We start from the raw sequence: 22285 nt of genomic DNA, 5'->3' as shown, positions 1-22285 counted from the left end.
GCATCACTGGAAGTGGGCTTTTGAGGGTCATACCCTGCCCACGTTTCTGGTCTCTCCTTCTGCTTCCTGGTGTCCACACCAAGCACATGGCTCTGGCCTACACTCTGTCATGCCTTTCCTCCGTGACAGACTAAAGTGCCCTGAAACAGTGAGCCACGGTGCTGCCTCCAGGTGGTTCAGTTGTGTGATTCACATTGCATCGGGAACGTTACAAACATCTTTTTTACTTGACATATACATGTTTGGTCTCCAATCTGATCAGTAGTTCTCAGCTACCGAGTGTTTTAAACTAAGAAGTATTGGGTCGTACTGCTTATGATCCCCAACCCTAGAAAGTTTAGGTGAGGGATTTTAGGATACTGTGAGACTCGAGTGGGAACAGGCAGGATGCTGTGTTCAGGATGCTAATCCGTAACTTAAGTTTGGAATTTTTGCAGAATATTTGTAAGTAGAGTGACCATACACTTTAGAAGTAGAATAAACAGATAAGACCTGAGGTCCTACTACTTTCCTGAGAATTCTCTTGTGTTTGTTTGGAAACAAGAGGCTGACAATTGCACCTGCTTTTTTCTCTCTCCACCCAGCTCTTTTTTTTAAAATTGGATATTTTATGCATTTACATTTCAAATGTTATCCCCTTTCCCAGTTCCCCCCTTTCCTATTTCCCCTCTGGTTCTATGAGGATGCTTTCCCACCCACTCACTCCCACCTCAACACCTTGGCATTCCCCCACACTGAGGAATCAGAGCTTCACAGGACCAAGAGCTTCTCCTATTGATGCCAGACAATGCCATCCTCTGCTCCATATGCAGCTGGAGCCATGGGTCCCTCCTTGTGTGCTCTTTGTTTGGTGTTTTAGTCCCTGGGATCTCTGGGGGTCTGGTTGGTTGATATTGTTGTTCATCCTATGGGATTGCTAACCCTGTCAGCTCCTTCAATCCTTCCTCATGTCCCCCTGACTCTTTGAGACAGGGTCTGTCTCCTGAACTTGTAGCTTGAGATTTCAGCTACATTGACTGGCTTCTCCTATTTTCTCCTTTCTTCTCTGCGTCCCCCACCTCCAGGCCCTGGCACACCGACATGATTCCACTCCCGGCTTTTTATCTGGGGTTTGGGATTCCAAACTCATATTTTATCCTCCATGCTTGTGAAGCAGGCACTTTACCCAGTGCCATTTACGGACTCCTGAAATGTTTTAAGAAACAACATTTTGACCTACTCCTATCATCCTTTTGGCATTTAGATGAGCTACATTGTTTCACAACTTTCTCTGCTGGTTCTCCACTTACTGAAGTCAGCAACTAAATTATTTTTAGTTAATAATGTCTGAGGAGAGAAAGCCAGGATAGTATGCTGCAGCATATCAGTTTCAGGAAGGAATAAGGTATCTGCCAGAGTATGAATAGTTTTTACCCTACTGATAATATGTACTGCTAACATGGTCCTGCTGTGTAGGTTCAGTACTCTTCAGTGCATTTTAATATGCAAGAAATAATAATTATTATCACATCTGCAAATTGGTGTGATAAGGTTAATTATTATTAGTTAAAAGGACTGTGTACACCATCCCATTTAAGTATTAAAACAAGCCTTTAATTTTTGCATTCTTTTTAATTTTTTCTTATATTTTGAGATTATTATACAATTGCATTATTTACTGTCTTCCCTTTTGTTCCTCCAATCCTTCCATATACCTGGTCATGCTCTTTCAAATTAGGGCCTTTCTCCCCCCCCTGTTTGTTGTTCTGTGCATATACACTCATATGCCACACCCAGAAACTTAGTGGGCTTCTGCTCCTGTGTCTGAAGTTCATGGTGTCTTCAACAATAGAGACCTAACTTCCACCTCTGTGGGGCCTCCAAGAACAACAGCAATACCCTTTACCATTTTGGGAGTTTCTTAGACAACCCTGACTCAAAAAAGGGCTCACAACTCAAAACCCTGACTGAAAAACTCAGAAATGTGCTTGTTTGTGTTTTGTGTTTTTTGGTTTTGCTGCTGTTGTTGTTTTATGATCTTTGGCACTTGCAGGAATCATTGTAGCACACATGGGAAATTTTTATTTAAATTATAGATAGACAGACAGACAGGCAGACAGAGAGATGATGGAGTGAATACTATCATCCTTCTGACTTTTGTCTCATGGTCACCATTTAGAGTGATAAAAAAGAGGATGGGTTCTTTTTTATCCAAATTGTTTTGATACCAATGCTTGTGTCCTGTATTTTATTCATACAGGGAATGTTAAACCCATAATCCCTTTTCCCCCCAAAAGTAAGATTCACACAAAACATCAATCTAATTTTAAGGGTACATTGTCATATAAGTGTTTACAATCATTACTTCAGTCTAATACCAGACGTATTTGCAATAGATTCCATAGCCGTGAGGACACATTTTCTTCCCTCCACCTTCCTGTCACTTCCTAATGTATCTCTTGTCTGTGGGTTTGCCTGTCCAACCTTTCCCTGTAACCAAATGATGTAACACAAACTTTTGTTTCCTCGGTCCTCCTTTGATGCACAGGTGGATTGTTTTCTGAATTTGGCTATCAAAGATATGTCTCATTACCAAAGTCTGCTGAGTTTGCTAAGCCAACTCCAAAGCCGGGGCAAAGTCTAGCAGGACTTCAGAAAATGAACTCTCAGTACATTTACTACTGTTTCCTTTCTTGTTGCTATGAAAAAATACCCTGACAAAAGCAACTTTAAGAAGACAGGGTTTGCTTTTGGTTCACAGTTCCAGGTTATAGTTCATCATAACAGGAAGTTGCAGTGGCATTAGCTTGAAGGAGGTAGCAGACCACCTTGTGTCTGTTATCAAGAAGCAAAGCACTCTGAATATTTCTGCTTACCTTAAAATTTTCTTTTATACAATCCAGAACCAAGCCAAGGGAAGGATGCTACTCAGTTTTAGGATGAATCTTCACCTAGGACTTAATCTTATCAAGGTAATCCCCCAAGCATGCCCAAAGGCTAACCCCATCTAACCTAACCTACCACAGCTATGCCTAGAATCTTATCTCCAAGGAGATTTTTATAACCTGTCAAGTTCATAATTATTACTGTCCATCAAACCTTCATAAATAAACCCACTGAACTCATTAAAGGTGGCATATTGTATTTTTTTTCTTTTTGAAATTTTATTTCTTTACTGACTGTATATGTGCATGTGCAGGTGGTGGTGGTATATGTTGCTGTATGTCTGGGTGCATATACTTGCCTGTACATTACATATGGAAGTTAGAGGTTGACTCTGCTTGTTTTTCAGTAATTATTATCCATCTTTTTTTTGGGGGGTGGTACAGGTTTCTCACTTGCACTTTACTTCACTGAGTAGGCTAGGTTTTTCCAGTGAGACCCAGATATTTACCTACCTCTGTCTTCCCAATACAAGAGTTATGTATGACACCGTGCCTGGCTTTCTAATGTAGATTCTGCTTGATTTAATATTTGCGTCCTCTGCTTGCAGAGCAGGCACTTGACCCACAGAGCTATTTCCTTAGGACCATAAGTCACTTCTTATGCTTCTGTCTTTGTTTGCCATCAACTCAGCAGTCAGTTCCTTCTCAACCCATTTTCCTCCTGTTTGGAGAGCTTCCTTTAGAATCCTGAACATATACTCATTTAATCTTTTTAAAGAGTTGTTTATTTCAGGTATATAGATATACATATGTGTGTGTATGTACATCTATCTGCACATCAGAAGAGGACATCTGACCCCATGAGATGACGTTACAGAGGTTGGGAGCCACTGTGTGGTTGCTGGGAATTGATTGAACTGAGGACCTCTGGAAGAGCAGCCAGTGCTCTTAGCTGCTGACCCCTTTCTCCATGCCACTGATTTAATCTCAGAAACAAGTCTTGACTCCATGTTCTCCCTAACAATGTTAAATAAATAAAGGATTCTAGGATGTTAGCCATTTCCTTTTAGGTTAAAAAGTATGCTTTTTATGGCAATCTGTATTGATCTGATTATTTTTCCTTTAGAGTTATTTTTTTTCTTGTTGATTTCAAGATGTTTTGCCTTTTGTTTTCAGGAACTTTGACTGCCAGGTAGCTCCCTGTGGGGTCCCATTTTTTTTAATCTGAAGTTTATGTGTTTTATGACAATGTAGAACATTTCCAGTGTGTGAGCATGTGATTGATATCTAATGCTAAGATTCCAGTTCCATTTGGATTCTTGTCTGTGTCTTGATCCTGTATTGGCCTCACTCAAAACTGTGCTCCATGTGATCATTCTTTGTCCTATTGCCTGGTAATCACATGTCTTCATTCAGCTGATCTTCATATGGCATTTATATTTCTAACTCCTCACTCTTCTTCACATTATGATTGTGTATTTGTGAGCCTAACTCAGAAAAAATTAATGCAGGTAAAATATTCAGTTAATATAATTGTGTCTCCATTGCTTTAGATAACATCATAGTAACTGACACAGTTATAACTCAAATTCTTATGAATGCCTTCATTATGTAAAAAAAATACACATGTGGATAACATGTACATTGTGAGGCAGGCATTGGAACAGGTGTTGAAGACAGAGTTCTGAGAAGCAGTTTCTGTCCTTGAAATTATTCTGCCCCATCTTGGATCTTACATGTTCACGTTGACATGTGCCTTTTATAGGAATGTCTACATTGTATACCTTTGTTTATATACTTATACTCCAGTATAGGCATGGTACTCGGGACAATTTCTAATAACATTAAGAACTTTTGGAGGACCTAAACATAGGATGCTTTTTGGAGTCAGCAATCATGACAGATGTAACATTTAAAAGTTGGCCCTGAAGGTCCTTAGCCCTACTTGGCTACAGATGTCTTCACAAGGCTTTCATTGAATTCTGTGTATCTCTTGTGTGTACCATGGGGTTTGGGATGTTGATTGCCTGCTCCTCTGATCATTGGTCATGAATATCCTTAAATGTGTTCTCACTTATTAAATATATCACTTATTAAAATTCTATATTGTATGGGTTTCCTACTATGCTGTATTACATGTCACAAACTTGGTGGACTGATGTGAAGGTAGGAGTTAATATCAACCAAACTCAAGGCTGCACTCCTTCATATAGGGTCATGAGGAGAATCTATTTCCTTGGCTTTTCTAGCTTCTGGGGGATTAATCTGGGCCTTATCTAATGTCAGCCTTCCTGTTTTTCAAGGCTAGCATAAACATATAGATACATGCTGCTGTTTGTGGGAATTCCCAAGGCAGACCCTGCTGGTCTTTGACATACTCTTCCCCATTCCAGCTTCCCCTTCCCAGGCTCCTTTACAACTAGAACACTAGTGGCAAAAATCTGAAAATTTTCTTCTAAAAGCTCAAGAGTAGTTTGGCTCTAAGTAGACCTTTCGTTATGTCTCAAACTATGGACAAAAGGCTAAGGTGTGTATTAGGATGTCAAAGGGGACACTGTCTGCCACCTTCTTGCAGCATCTTTTATAGAGACATTCTAGCTAGCATACCCCACTCCACATGCTAAAATTTCCAGTCCAATTTCTGTCCTGGGACCCTTGCCCAGCTTCTTGTTCCTATGTAACTGAGCTATTTTGGCTATACGGCTCTCCTGCTCTCCTGGCTCACCCTTGGCTTCTTGGCTACTAACTGTCCCCTCTCTCCTGCCTCTTCGCACATGGCCTGGTTCAGTAGGCCAGTCATGTTCACTCCGGCCTCTTCTCCCCTTGTATCTGTAACAAGCCCTCAACCTCCTAGAGGCAGTTCTGTCCTCCTTTCAGATTTTTGCATTCACCCAGAACCTAGAAAACACCATGGATCTCTCACAGCTGCATCAGAAGCCAAAGTCAATAAAGCAAACACACAATGAACAAGGAAGAATGTTTTGTAGGTTCTATAAGTAAGAAATGATCTAAGAAATTAAATAAACAGAGGTTGCATCGACTCCAAAATGTGTAGCTCCTAGAATGTAGAGGCAGAGCACAGTCCAGGAGAAACAGCCCTCCAAGGAATTTCAAACTTTGTAAACATTTGAGTGTTGCCTGTGTGAATAGGGACCACTTTATGCCATCGTTTGGTCAGAAGATGCTTACCATTGAAGCAGTGTTACCACAAGTAGCTTTCCCTTTTTTGTTAAATCTTTTAGAGCAAAGATAGCCCTTTGACCAATATGAGGCAGTGATTTATTTTTTTAGTGAACACACCCTTACTTTTTCTTTTTCTCTTTATAGAAATGACAAATGCTTACTTGTTGGCTACATCAAAACTTACATTCTGTCCCTTGGTTTTCTTCAACCCAGAGCTCTGAAGGAGCAAGGCGGAACTGGCTAAGCTCCTGTGTTCTTTTTCTGTGCTGTTGAAGTTTTGGGACTGTTTTTCCAGAAATGAATTAGCTTTAAATGAAAACATGAGTACCTGTGTTTGTGTGTCCTAACACATAGCCAAGACAGACAGTGGCCCGTAAAACCATTTATTTATTGAAGCATCATGTGTTGGGCCTTTTCAGCCCCATCTGTGGACTAGTATCTGGTTTCAGTGTCTTAAAAAGAAAAAAACAAAAAACAAAAACAAAAACAAAAACCTGTGTTTTCTGTGCTAAGGTCTGATGAGGAAAGTCTGAGCTCTTCATGGTGTGTTCACTGATGGCCAGTTGGTGGCAGTAGCTATGACAGAGCTTTAATAAATCAGCTTTCTGTCCTAGGTGGAATCTGAAGACACAATGCTATAGTGGCCTCTTGGTTTTGTTTGTTTAAAATTACAGCTGATATTTTTGATATTTTTTAACCTATTTTATTGATTTCACAAGGGATATTTAGGGTGAATTTTTAAAGTGTAACATGTCTAATTTTTATTATGTACCTGCTACTATGTTAAGTGTTTTGTACTGTGTTTGTCTCTTGGTTCCTACTGGGGATTCTTCCTATAGATACCAAGATCGGAGGCAGCAAGTCCCTTTAGGTTATTAGCAGTGTAGTGTGTGCCTAACCACCTCATGTACTTTAAATCATACCTAGATTACTTATAATAGCCAATACAATGTAAATGACATATTAATAGTTGTTATCTTTTTAGAACACACTGACAAAGTGAGAGTGAATTTATAAATGGTCATTGCATACACAAGTTTAAAAGTGTGTTTTAAGGCTATGGTTGGGTTAATCCATGTATATCATACCCAGAGACTCAACAATATTAATTTAAAGCCACATATACTTGACTGTATTTACTTTATTGCCTTGACTAGTATAATGAAATAGAAAAAATATTTGCTGGCCTGTGCTATTTTTGAGCTGGAAAATTATTCAGTGATCATTCATAAAAAAAATCCCAAACCTTTCCTTATTGTTTTGTTTTGTAAGATATTCCCTTTGTTGTATGCTAATATTCTAAACGTCTGGTTTCTCAACTGTTTGAGCATTTGTTTTCCTTCAGTCACATGTGAGGCAATCTGGAGTGGAGAGCCGCCACTGTAGACATCTGGGCACGGGTGGACTTCTCCCAGATGGTTGATTGAAGTGTTCTTTCAGTTTGTGGAAGAATTAGACTCTGTACAAGCATGTGTGGCTGAAGAGGGATTGATAGACATTGCAGTGCAAGTCTTGAAGTGTAGAAGAGAGTAGTCATTGTTCCATGAAAACCAAGGTCCAGTGTAGAAGTCCTGGGCTCAGTTTGTGGGCACTGAATGTCTTGGACACTATGGGGGTCTGTCTCAAAACAAGTGGAAAGCTTATTTGATGACAGGTATGCCCCTCACTTCAGCTTTCCCTAAAGCAACTTTCTGTTTTTTAAATTATTTATTAGCAGTATATTCTAGATAATGTGTGTTTCACTTATAAATATGATTCTGCATCGTTAGAGAAAATGAACGTTTGGCCTCACATTATTTTTGATCTTCTATCCTTACAGTGTCAATAATTGTACTAGGTTGATAGCCAGGGGAAAAGAAAAAAGAGAAAAAGAAAAAAAAAACTGGCCATTTTCTTGTGTATGTCTTGATGATCAGGAGTACACCTGTAGCAGTCTAAATATGTCACTTATGGTCCCTTGTGAGATACCATGTGCTGCTTTGATCTCATTTTACCATGAGTGCTATACACAAAAAAGATCCACAGACTAAATTTTGAATTATTGAACTTTTGAGAATTTATATTCTCCACTATTCTTGGTAGTGGGCGAGACATCTAGGAACACAGGACAGGGCCCCTGTCTGACTGACTGGGTACAGCAGCTAATAGCTAAAAGCTTCTGGCTACACTCGAGTGTCCTTCTACCCTAAGTGTTTCAGTAAATGCTGTTGCATCGCAAATGCCTTCCTGCCCGGTGTCAGCTGCCCGGAGTTAGGATGGGACTGAGCTGTTTTCTAGTAAATGGTTAAAAGAATGAATAGTTATTTCTAAGCTTGATCTTTATTTTCAAGAGGTGTCAGGTTCCTAGTTAGGTGTGTTGGTGGTGCACGCCTGGATGTAATTTACCATTTCAAATCAGGTATATTACCTGCTTTTATGAAGCCAGAAATGAGATAACTAAGTTAAGACAGTGTCGAGTTTTCTTAAATACCAAGGGACTGGTTGCAAAGACTGCAGAGGAGGTGGTACAAAACTGTTGTCCTGTGTCACCCTAACTGTGCCTCAGAACACAAAGCTAAACCGGAGGAAACCAGAGGCTTCCCTTCTTGTCTATGCATCCCTGCTTTTTTTTTTCTTCTTTTTTTTTTTTTAAGGAAAGGTTTCCCTTCTGAACACTATACATCATAATGAGTTAGCATCTAGCATCAGTTAATTTAAAACCTGTGCCAATCTAAGGGAGGTGCTTGGGCTGCTATACTTCTCACTAAAGACTTTTCATTAAGTGATGCCCATAGAAGCTGCTCAGTCCCGGCGGCTTCTGTCACAGCTGACTATAATAAAATAGAGCAGAGCTTGAGGGTGCCAGCGCTGAGCAAGGGTGCAAAGCAGCCCTCAGCCTCTTGTCACAGTCGTTTTTTCTGAGCTTTCTAAGAACAAATGAGGTCACTCACTGTGACAAGGGGCACTAGCCACTCTAGTGGGGACAGCGTGGTGCTCCTTCACCTCGCTGGCAGGTTGGCTGTATTCTCCTAGCTTCCTTCTGTTGCCAGTCGGATGTTGCTTCTCAGCCACAGCCAGTAACTCGGCTTCACCAGCACAGGCTTCATCCCACTCCTCACTCCCAACAAAGGTATCTGCAGTTGGTTGTGGTGGGGGCAGGTTTAAGTTAGATTTCAAAGGCAGAGAGGCAGGTCTTTGAAAAATGGGGAAGTCCAGACTTTGATATCAGAGGACTCCTGAAGCAAGCATGAGTGCAGATGTGTTCACTTCAAAACCTAGGTAACAGAAGAGTAAAACTGTGTGCTGCATGGTGAGGTGAGTGCACATTGGGCAAGGTAGACTATAAGTTAGGCCAACAAGGCTGGAGATACGCCTTTAACACTATCTAGGTTAGTTATGGTTTCATGCATTGTGAGCACAAACAACAAAATCACTGATCTTGGCAAGGGGTACTAGTCACAGTCAGTGGGGACAGTATTGTGTTCCTTCACCTCTTTGGCAGTCTATACCTTGTTGCTAAGCAACATGAAATGCCAATGAAAAGTCTTCCCCAAAATATACCTGGAAACAGCACAATGATTCACTTGATTATGGGAGGCTTTGGAGGAGAGTTTTGCTTCTCTGCCATAACTACTAGCTAGGCTTTAGAAAAACTGGCTCATAATCTAGTTCTTAAGTTCAGAGTTGGAGTGGTACTGAACGTAGCTGACCTGTGTCAGGAGCCATAACAAGACAAGCTAACAACTAGCAGGGGATCTTCCTGAGATGGCCTGCTTCAGATTAGTGTGTAATCTGTGACAGGTTCACTCTTCTTAGGAAAGGCTGTAGGAGAATTCATTTTAGGGAAGATTTCTGCTATTTATATGCTTTTCCTGTTATTATTAAACATATATAACAATCACTACAGTACTCTATGAAGAGGTACTGTCTTGTACTGATGCTATATAGACAAATAGGTGACTTCTTAAGTCTTAATAATGATCCTATAAAATTTCCTCAAATCATATCAATGATTATTAAGCTTTTTTGTACTGGACCTGCTATTAGGTCCTTTTCTGATCGTCAAAACTGCAATGAGAACTCTGCCAGTCCAAGTGTCACTAGTTAGTTAGTTGTTTTTAGGAACCAGACTTTCTCCTACCTAGAGCACATTCCAAGAGGTTGTAAAACAATTACCCAAAGGTCATAAAAAGGTAACTGAGATTTATTATAGGTGTATGACAGAAGATAAAATATTGACTTGGTTTATTTATACAAAACTTCACTAATAACTTAGTTATGGTTTTAAACCATCAGTGAACCTGAGGGGCTGAGACAGGTGATGGATGTTTATCCAGATAATCACTCCAAATGGGTGTGCATGTAAACATTCTCTGTGGTAGACTTTTGTTTCAATTCATGATTTGCTATTTTGTGTGAACTTGAGGTGAACTTTGTAACATGTGATGATGTATTCTGAAGGATGTATAGGTACTGAGGACAAAGAGAATAGAGTAGAATTTTCTTTTTCCCCTTCCTGGCAGAATTTTTTTTCCCTTAGAATTTTTCCCTTTCCCTGCTTAGGATCTGCTTTTTCTCCTTAGATAGTTCTAATAGAAAACTTTTAACAACTTAGCAATAAACTTTATAATCACGTTTTTCTTTTCTTTTGTTGGTTATTTTCTTTATTTACATTTCAAATTTTATCCCCTTTCCCAGTTTCCCCTCTGTAAAGCCCCTATTCCATACCCCCTCCCCTTACTTCTATGAGGGTGCTTCTCCACCCACCCACTACCTCCAGCCTCCTCGCCCTCACATTCTCCTACACTGGGGCATCACATTGATGCCTGACACTTCGATCCTCCACTACATATGCAGCTGGAGCCATGGAGCCCCCCATCCCCCATGTGTACTCTTTGGGTGGTAATTTAGTCCCTGGGAGCTCTGGGGTTGTCTGGTTGGTTCATATTGTTTTTCTTCCTATGGGATTGCAAATCCTTTCAGCTCTTTCAGTCCTTTCTCTATAATCAAGTTTCAAAACGTTCTTTTTTCTTCTTGAGACTTCCTACTAATAGGCCAAAAGTTAGGGCCCCCACAGTTCCTGCTGAGATAGTACAAAGGCAATTTACTTAATCCTTTGCTGTTTTAGGAAGAGGTGCTAAGTGCCAGAGACTGCAGTCAGCCTCAGAGGTTCACAGAAGGCAGGTCAGCTACAGTAGCAAGGCGACTTAGACTTAGATAGTAAACTTTTTATTATACAGCAACCCTAAATATCTCTTAAGATTACCCTCCACAGAAGCTCTTCCCTCTGCTGCCTCAAGAAGAACCAACAAGAAAGAAGAGCCCCACCAGGGCAAGCACCCAAGCCCAGAGGAGCCTTTTGTGTGCTCTAGGCTGGACATCAGTCTGGGTCATCTGTAGTACCTTAAGATCAGCTGGACAGCTCTGCTTCTGGGCATTTACTGGCTGCCTACCTGAGCAGCCTGCAGGGCGACAGGAGTAGGAAGCATCCTGGCCCATGCATCTCTTGTGATTCACAGGTCATCTGGAGATTGTCCATATGGTTAAGGGGGCAGTTTCCTGAAAAGGGAACACGTGTCAAAGCCAAGGTTTTTACTTGGGATCTGGTCTTACCACCAGCCTGCATGCAGGAAGAAGATCCCAGTGCAAGAGTAAAGCAGAAGGAAGCATGAGAGCTGAGGACACCTGGCGATCTCATACATCCAAGTTTGTTTCTATACAGTGTTGCTAAGAAACCTGAATGCCAATGAAAATGTTTCCCAAACAGTGCTGTGCTGTTTTATCATTGATTTTCATGATTAGGGGAGGCTTGTGGAGACAAAATCAGTTCCTTTAAAAAACACTGAACAGAAACTGCCTATGACTTCAACACTGCATCTTATGGGAATCACCTTTTACCTCTGTATCTCTCTTAGTGCACAGTCTCAAAGGGCCGTTGTCATTCCATTATCACCTACAGTGATGGCTCCTACAGTTTCAGAGCAACACGTGCAGGGTATGACACACATGTGTTACTTTGTCCCCTTTGTTGCCTCCTCCTGCTGGTATCTAGTTTAGCACTTGCTAAAATGTTTGTGTCTGCCTCTGTGATATGTATGTTGGCTCTCTTCCAGGTCCGCTTTATTTTCATGTAGCACCAGCTCTTGCTCAGATAAACTAGTTGCAGTGTACTGCCAATTCTCATTCTAACATGCACCGCTAAGCATCATCTGAACCAATCATAGCCAGGTTCTCACTCAGCCTGGCCTTCTTTAGGTTTGGGGAATCTGCTAGCCAAATATATTTCTCCTTAATTGCAAGTGCACAAATTAACGTACTGAATGACTGTTTTCCCTTCTAGCCATTCATTTCTCTGAAACCATGCCAGGCTGTTGGTCAGATATGCATCCCCCTCTCTCAGTATAAAATGATAATAATAATAATAATAATAATAATAACAATAATAATAGTTTACAGTTGATATAGTATTCTGTTTCCATTAAAAATACTCATCAATGCAGGGCGTTTTAGTTTGGTTCCAAATATTGACTTTGGTGGTGGGACTTGGCCTGAGAGTTCATCATGAGAGAAAATGACCTGTTCTTACTTTTTTTTTTTTTTTTTTTTTAGGAATTTTGTGTTACATGATAGTTATATAGTCATGGGATAAAATGTTTCAGGTATGGGTTATATAGTCACCGGGTAATATACTTTAGATATGTTTATGCCCTTTTGGTTTCTTTTTTATTGGATATTTTATTTATTTATATTTCAAATATTATCCTATTTTCTTGTTTCCCCTCCACAAACCCTCTATTCCACTCCTACTCCCTGCTTCTATGAGGGTGCTCCCCCACCCACCCACCCACTCCCACCTCACCTCCTTGGCATTCCCATACACTTGGATATCAAACCTTCACAGGACCAGGGGCCTCTCCTCCCACAGATGTCAGAAAAAGGCCATCCTCTATTATATATGTTGTTAGAACCATGGGTCCCTCCATGTGTATTCTTTGGTTGGTGGTTTAGTTCCTGGGATCTCTGGGGGTACCTGTTGGTTGATATTGTTGTTCTTCCTATGGGGTTGCAAAAGTCTTCAGCTCCTTTAGTTCTTTCTCTAACTCCTCCATTGGGGTCTCCATACTCAGTCCAATGGTTGGCTGTGAGCATCTGCTTCAGTATTTGTCAGTTCTCTGGCAGAGACAGCTATGACAGCCTCCTGTGAGCAAGCACTCCTTGGCATCTGCAATAGTGTCTGGGTTTGGTGTCTATCTATGGGATGGATCCCCAGTGGAGCAGTCTCTGGATGGCCTTTCCTTCACTCTCTACTCCACACAATGCTTCCATATTTCCTTTAGACAGGAACAATATTTGAAGTTTAATGAGTGGTCCGATTCCCCAACCAGGAGCCTTGCCTAATCTCTGGATATAGTCTGTACAGAGTCTCCCTCACTTTTGTTGGGCATTTCAGCTAATTTCATTCCTATTGGGTCCTGGGAGCCTCTTGCTTTGCTGGTGTCTGAGATTATCTGGTGGGGTTACCACCAGATCCCCATTCTTTATTGCTACATACCTCTGTTCAATTTCCTCTCTATATCATACCAGTCTCTTTCTATACCGAATCCTGTGTCCCATTTCCCCTCCCTGTCTTTCCTTTCTCCCAAGTCTCTGTTTCCCTCTACCTCCTATGAGTATTTTGATCCCTGTGCTAAGAAGGATTCAAGTATTCCTACTTTGGTCTTCTTTCTTCTTGAGCTTCATATGGTCTGTGAGTTGTATCATAGGTATTTCAAGCTTTTTGCCTAATATCCACTTATCACTGAATACATAACATGTGGGTTCTTTTGTTGCTTGATTACCTCACTCAGGATGTTTTCTAGTTTCATCCACTTGCCTTCTAATTTCATGAAGTCATTGTTTTTAATAGCTGAATAGTACTCTGTTGTATAAATATACATATTTTCTGTATCAAATTCTCTGTTGAGAGACATCTGGGCTCCAAGTAGGCTTCATCCCAAGGATTCAGGGATGGTTCAATATAAGGAAATGATCAATGTCATCCAATATATAAACAAACTCAAAGGAAAAAAAAAGATACTTGATCAATTCATTAGATACTAAGAATGCACTTGACAAAACTTAACACCCCTTCATGCTAAAAGTCTTGGAAAGATCAGGAATTCAAGGCCCATACCTGAACATAGTAAAAGCAATATATAACACGCCATTAAGCCAACATCAAACTAAATGGAGAGAAACTTTAAGCAATCCCACTAAAATCAGGGATTAGGCAAGGCTGCCCACTATCTTTCTTTCTATTTAATATAGTACTCAAAGTTCTAGCCAGAGCAGTTAGACAACAAACGGTCAAAGGGATACAAATTAGAAAAGAAGTCAAAATATTACTATTTGCAGATGATATGATAGTATACTTAAGTAACCCCAAAAATTTCACCAGAGAACTCCTACAGTTGATAAACAACATTTATTAGCAAAGTGGCTGGATATAAAATTAACTTGAACAAATCAGTAGCCTTCCTCTACCCAAAGGATAAACAGGATGATAAAGAAAGTAGAGAATCGCCACCCTTCACCATAGTCACAAAGAATATAAAATAACTTGGTGTGGCCCTAACCATGCAAGTGAAGGATCTGTATGACAAGAACTTCAAGTCTCTGAAGAAAGAAGTTGAAGAAGACTTCAGAAGGTGGAAAGATCTCCCCCGCTCAAATATTGGAAAGATCAACATAGTAAATATGGCCATCTTGACAAAAGCAATCTAGAGATTCAGTGCAATACCCACCAAAATTCAAACTTGATTCTTCATAGGGTTAGAAAGAGCAATTTACAAATTCATTTGGAATAACAAAAAACCCATTATAGCAAAAACTATTCTCAACAGTAAAAGAACTTCCAGGGGAATCACCATTCCTGACCTTAAGCTGTAATATAGATCAACCTTTATTTAAATAAAAAAAAAAAAAAAAAAAAAAAAAAAACACCACCAACAACAAAATAAATTGTATGGTATTGGTACAGAAACAGGCAGGTAGATCAATGGAACATCATTGAAGACCCAGAAATGAAGAAACACACTTATGGTCACTTGATCTTTGACAAAGGATTTAAAAACATTCAATGGAGAAAAAAAAAAAAACCCCACCATCTTCAACTAATTGTGGTGGTTTAACTGGCAGCCAGCATGCAGAAAAATATTGAGCAATCCATTCTTATCTCCTTGTACAAAGCTCAAGTCCAAGTGGATCAAAGACCTCCACATAAAACCAGGTACACTGAACCTATTAGAAGATAAAGTGGGAAAGAGCTTAGAACACATAGGTACAGGAAAAAAATGTTCTGAATAGAACACCAATGGCTTATGCCCTAAGATCAAGAATCAACAAATGGGACCCCATGTAATTGCAAAGTTTCCGTAAGGCAAAGAACACTGTCAATAGGACAAAATGAGAAAGGATCTTTACCAGTCCTGCATTTGAGAAAGGGCTAATATCCAATATTTACAAAGAACTAAAGAAGTTAGACTCCAGAGAATCAAATAATCCTATTAAAAAATGGAGTACAGGGCTTAACAAAGAATTCTTAATTGAGGAATACTGAATGACTGAGAAGCATCTAAAGAAATGTTCAACATCCCTAGTCATCAGGGAAATGCAAATTAAAACAACCCTGAGATTCCACCTCACACCAGTCAGAATGGCTAAGATCAAACACTCAGGTGACAGCAGATGCTGGTGAAGATGTGGACAAAGAGGAACACTCCTTCACTGTTGATGGAATTGTAAGCTGGTACAACCACTCTGGAAATCAGTCTGGCAGTTCCTCAGAAAATTGAACATAGTGCTACCTGAGTGATAAGCGGATACTAGTTCAAAAAGCTCTGAATTCCCAAGAAACAATTAACAGACATGAAGCTAAAAAAGAAGGAAGGCCAGAAGGTGGATGCCTCTGTCCTTCTTAGAAGGGAGAACAAAACACTTACTGGAGGAAACACAGGGACAAATAGAAGAGCAGGGATTGAAGAAACAATCACTCAGAGACGGCCTCGCCTGGGGATCCATCACATATGCAGCCACCAAACTCAAGCACTATTGCTGATGCCAAGAAGTACTTACTGGTAGGAGCCAGATATGGATGCCCCTTCAGAGGCTCTTCCAGAGTCATACAGATACAGTTTAGGATGCTTGCAGATAACCATTGGACTGAACAAGGGGACCCCAAAGAAGAAGGTAAAGAAAGGACTGAAGGAGCTTAAAGGGTTTGCAACCTCATTGGAAGAACAACATCATTAAACAACCAAACTCTCCAGAGCCAGGACTAAAACACCAACCAATGAGTACTCATGGAGAGGCCCATGGCTCCAGTAGCATATGTAGCAGAGGATAGAATTCTCTGGCATCAATGTTGTAAGAGTCCTTTGGTTCAGAGAAGGCAAGTTTTCCCAGAATAGAGGAGTGTCAAGGCACTGAGGTAGAGATAGTGGTTGAGAGTGGGAGCACCTTCATGGAAGCACAGGGAAGGGGAGGAGGGATAGGAGTGGGGAGAAAGAGGATAACATTTTAAAGTAAATACCAGAGAATATCCAATAAAAAAAAGAACAAAAAACTCAATTCAGTGCTGTGGAGAAAGAGGAAGACTGCCATTTTTGGTGGGATTGCAAGCTGGTACAGCTACTGTGGAAATCAGTCTTGTGGTTCAGTTTTCCGAGGAACCCAGCTATATCACTCCTGGGCATATACCTAAAAGGTGCTCCAACATATCACAAGGACACATACTCTACTATGTTTATAGCAGCTTTATTTATAATACCATTTTGATTTCTAACTGAGTTCCTCTGTCTTTCATGTCATATAAAGCTGAGGATCTTGGGCTTTACATCTAGCTTAAGGTTCAGATGATCAAGTGTACTCACACAGTTCCTCAGCTCAAAGGACAGGGTACAGGTTCCACACTCTTTTTTCCACCTTAATAAGCATTTGATTTAAGAAGAAACTTATTTTTTACATTGTGTTTTCATGGTTGTTTGTTTTCTCTGATAGGTCTGCTTGAAGAGACTCAAAGGAAAGATGAAGAGGTGGAGACTCTCCAGGTAAAGTCAGTTTTCAGATAAGACAAATAGCATTGTGATAAAAAGATTTGCTTTTCTGATTTCTTATCTGTTCTTATTACCATGTTCCAAGTGTTCTAGCACATGGTGTTATGGACGTGTGGACATTAACTTGAAGTCTGACTTTGCTTCCCGTCTTTGAGAGCAGCGCCCTTACCTTTCAGAGGAGGCAGATACCATGTTAGATATTAAGCAATGTAAATACTTTGACCGTTTGCAATTTTTGTTGGCCTGGAGCAGTAAAACTAGATTGGAGGATAAAATAATCAGCTGGCATGCTTGTTTTAGGGGTGCCTATATTTGTTTCTGGTAAATGAAGAGTGGGTCAGGTTGACTGTAGCAAGCAAAGGCAATTGTTTTTAGTTGGGTGTTCTTCATTTGATGATATATCCATGAAGAGAAATTGTATATTTGAACTGAAAAGTTTTAGTTAACATTGCATAGCACGGCACAGCACAGCACACACAGCACAGCACACACAGCACACATAGCACACACAGCACACACAGCACAGCACACACAGCACACATAGCACACACAGCACAGCACACACAGCACACATAGCACAGCACACACAGCACAGCACACACAGCACAGAGCACAGCACAGCATTGTGCTAGAATAGTATGTTACTACACATGTAGTAAGGTTACATATGTCAGCTATAGTTCTATAGAAATGTTTTTTTTTCACATTCTCCCCATTGTATTAGGATATAGAAAGTGAACAAGACAGAGGCCAGGAAGAATATCAAGTGTATACCCACCCTACTCACCTCTGAAAATAGTATCAGCAGTGTTTATTGTAGAAAGCCCTGTGTTACCGTTGCCACTATTTTCAGAATAACACTAGTCAGCGTATCTATGGAAATATCTAGCCTTTTAAAATAGTACTTATCTAGGAATCAGTTACCTCATTAGATGTAGTGCCTGTGTTGCTTCTCAGATATTTATTGATTGTCAGTACCACTTTTATTGAAATGTCCACCAGGGCAAAGAATGAACCAGGCAGTTCCCCATGGCATTCACAGATATATGTTCTACAAGTGACATCCTACCACAGGAGAGTAAAGTGTTGCTATCACATTTTATGATACTTAGTATCTGCTTTTATCCACTTAAAGAGGGGGAGCTGACACCTCAGAATGACAAGAGGTCAGGATGCATCATAGAAAAGTCTCAGCTATCAATGAGTAGAGGGGAAAGCATGGAAGATGGTAATATATCATCGGATTTCTGTCCTTCAGTATATCTGCCATAGGTCAGAATTCAGAGAGGGCCACTGAACTAAGTTTGGTTCTTAACCCAGTAATGGTAAGTAATGCTTTCCAAAGCCTGTTGGCTGTAAGGGGTGGAAGTCAAGAGCTTGTGCTCTGCTCCGAGTCATTGGGAAATCTCGGGCAACTCAATTAACGTGGCCATGTCCATCTTCTTCTCTGTAATACAAAGTCAAAGAACTATCTCTCTAAAGTGTTTCGTTTGGTCCACTAGCCCAGAAGAGGGAATTATTTAATAGCAACTTACTCCTATCTTTTACTTATGTATAACGACCAGTCTGCATTTCACCTTATTTTCCTAAGGGCTGCTATGCTTTCTATGTTCTCAAATTTAATTAATATCTATAAAGATGAAAAAAATATTGAATAAATGATAATATATTAGTCTATAACACTTCTGGGTGCTAGGTAGTTAGATAAATCGTGTATGTATTAGGGGAGAGGGGCAGAGATTGAAAGTAGGTTGGTTGAGTCAGCAGAGATGACTTGAGTAGCTTACTAAAGCCAGTGTTTAAGTGATCATTGAGAGTTAGCCAGCAGAGTTTAAAGATAAGTTTAGGTTCTGGGCAGTCTGTGGTAAAAGGGCACACTCCCTGGTTTGGGGGACTTCATGTAGTCCATTATGATGGAATTGGTATTTTGACTGTATCTGACTTTAAAGTTGAAAAATATCTAGGGCCAGCTTAAGATTGAATGCAAGAAGGCCACTCCACTTAGGACTTGTGAGAATCTTCCTAAGAGATGCTGGTATCTTTTATTAGGTGACAGCAACCTGTCTGAGGAATAAAGGCATCCTACTACATATTAGGACTGTAAAGAAGGCGGGAATAAAGAAGATAAAAAAAGATAAGGAAAAAGGAAAAGAAAAAAATGGTTTGCATTTAAGAAATAAAAATGTTTTAAGAGAAGCTTGTGGCTTCCATGATGAGACCACTTTGTATATGGCCATGTTCACTAGTCATTTCCAGGAACTAGCTGATTATTTTAGCTCTTGACATGTTTAAATGCTCAAGAGCAGGGTGTATTTGTGTGATGATCCTGAGTCTACAACTCCGAAGGGCTAAGTGGGCGTGCAAAACTGGATGCCGCTGACTCTGTTGTCCAGTGTTCAGGAGGCCTAACAGTCACAGGAATGTGGAGAATGAGAAAAATGAAAGCCTAGGCCGGCTCACAGGGCATACTAATATTGACTTCACCAATAAAGACCTAAGCCTTTTAAGTTTCCAAGACATAAAGTGACAAACTTTATGAGAACAAAGTATCGTGAATCTCATTGCTTTCATACTAAGGGGAAGTTAGATAAGAGAACAGAATAAGTATTTGTTATATCTATGAATCCTTTTAGTTCTTTATTTGCCCTCAGAACTGAAATTTACTCTGAGCCCTGTCATGCTTGTGATACAAGTCTTATGTCTTTCATTTTCTAAATGTCTACTACTGAGCACATAATAGGTTTCTGACAAGTTTCCATACACTGAACGGAAGAACACTACCCAATCACCTCCTCACGGAAAAACTGAAAGAAACTACACTTGCTCTGTCACTCCCACTTAAAAACATTGACAAAGACACACAGTTTATTCCCACACCCCTCCTCCTTCCCCTCTTCCTCTCTTCACTCTGTTCCTTCCTTCTCCTCTTCTACCACTTTACCATTAGCTGTACTCAGTGAGGTTTGGTACAGGCGAACCTTGGCAAGTGTCTGAAGAGGGAGCAGGAAAGGATGAAATGGCAAGAAGAGAAGGTTACTACTCTTTCAAGGAATCACAGATAGTGGAGGTTAAAATTTGACAGCTGGATGGTTACAGTGCAGTTCATAATGACCAGAATTCTTTATTAGAGTAGAATGTAATATAATGTAAATTTTTGAAAGATATTTTTCAGAGCTGAAGAACATTAACTAGTAATGGCATCCTATATTTCAGATGACCCATTATAACATTATTTTGTTTTAGCTGACTTTAAAAAATAGTTTTGACTCTTCTGTTTGAAGAATTAGATGATGACGGTGATGATTGCTTTTACAGTAATTTCAGAGTTGGAGGGGTAGGTATTGGCTTTTGGTTTTTCTACCTCCATGGCATTCAGGCAAATAATTTACAATCAATAGGAAGAGAAGATAACATTTTCTACACCCTTTATTTAATGCTGGCTACTTAGGGGCAGCCTGTGGATGCACAGAGTATTAAACAGAAAAATAGAATAAGGAATGAATTTATAGATTTTTTTTTTTATTTTTTAACTAGCCTGACAAATATTAATCTAGAGGGTTTTATAATGGAGAATAGTAATATAGAATTGATGGGCACATTGCTGGAGATAACTGGGGGAAAAACACCACCATAAATGTGATCGACACACAAAAATAAATACCCTGACAGAAGCTAACAGGATAGCATATTAATATCTCAGTAGGCCCATGAGATAGCAGGTCCTACTGCTAAACAACTGTGGCAGAGACTGGGCTTCAGACAAACCTCCTTGGTCAGTTCTAGGTCTCTGCTGTCAATCATGGGCACCAGACCGTAGAGTACAAGAAGCTTCTGCGTTTTCACAGTGCTCAGATGAGGGAATAGGCAGCTGCTAAGTGTCCCTTCAAAATAATTTCCAAAGGATGTAACGGTAAAGTAGATTCTATCCTCTCAGATAGATGAATTGGAGCAATTCATGCCCTAGAAATACTCACTTTCTTGGGAGCTGTGAAGTATATTTTTAGAATCCTCATTTTGAAAAATTGACAAATTAGAATTAACTATTTTAGGTTTTATTAAGCTAGAAGACCATGTGACATCCTATCTTTTCCTACGGATGACTCTTGAGAGTTACAGTGGAACTTCTAACAACCTAGAAACCAGAATATATCATATTCTACATCTACAAACTTAGTCTTCCCAGGATGCATCCTATAAAACTGAGGCAAATGACTATTTGTTCTAAGACATAAGAATAGGGATGAGTATCCTAAGCAATGCATCAGCAGAAAGAAGCATGCCTGATAATGGGGGACGAGGGCCACCCCATTTGCCATTTTGAAGGCAAGACGATTAATAGCTCATTAAAATCCCTCTTTTCTCAAGAGGTAAAGAGACTTACCAAGCCTCACATTCCATATGAGGTCTCAGCAGAGATGAATATTAGTAGCATGTCTTCAGGTGAAGCAGGGTCTCAGCTCATTAGATTTGCACACTTTAATTTACTACGTCAGGAGGTCTCCAGAGAGCAAGGAAGCAAGCTCAGTAAAGTGGATTCCACCTGATATTCTAGTGATCATTAAATTTTACCACCCTCTTTTACCTGAAAGTGGCAACTTAATTAATTCCAATTTATGACGGAATAAAACTTGAAAACAGAATATCCCAAGAGAAGTCTTCTATCATCTCATATAGAGGTTGTTGACTAGGCTGTTTTCTTTTGAGACTAAAAGGAATGTAAGTGGCCTGGGGTTTGTTTATGTACCAGTGTGGTAGTACAGGTCCTCAGGACTCAGCAGTTTTCCAAGTCCAACCAATATGGATGCCTAAAACAGAGACACTATTTGGAAACTTTTACAAAGTGTGAGACAAAGCATAGTCTTTAATAGCCCCAATTTCACTCTGTAACAGAAAGTTACTAAAACAGTTTTAGTGGGTATCTTTTTCAGATGTTAAATTGCCCTCACAAGAGCGTTTTATGCATCTTCATGCGCCACCTCCCTTGCTTCACAGACACAACACACATTCCTTGATGACATGCTTAGAGCCCACTGTGGGAGCTAGGAGCACAGTTATAGATTTACACAACACCTCGTGTTTCCTCCAAAATAAAACCGAGAGACACAATCTGAGCTCATCATAGTGTTTAATGGTGTTGAGCTTGTCTGGGAGAGTACAAGTCTCCAG

At 40.0% G+C, this 22285-nt stretch overlaps 1 protein-coding gene across 2 annotated transcripts in view; it reads left to right on the top strand.

Annotated features, from left to right (window-relative positions):
- Positions 1-22285, top strand: part of CEP128 (centrosomal protein 128) — a gene marked incomplete at its 5' end in the record, with an annotated part of 311478 nt that overhangs the window by 224311 nt on the left and 64882 nt on the right. For both annotated transcript variants that reach the window (XM_080914797.1, XM_080914796.1), the window contains one exon: positions 17064-17113. In XM_080914797.1, coding sequence (XP_080770923.1) covers positions 17064-17113 — 50 coding nt within the window. The remainder of the gene's footprint in view (positions 1-17063; positions 17114-22285) is intronic.

Source organism: Micromys minutus, assembly GCF_963924665.1.
Source record: "Micromys minutus genome assembly, chromosome: 1".
Lineage (NCBI taxonomy): Eukaryota > Metazoa > Chordata > Mammalia > Rodentia > Muridae > Micromys > Micromys minutus.
Note: the sequence above shows the minus strand (reverse complement) of the source record. Positions and strands in the feature narration are given on the sequence as shown.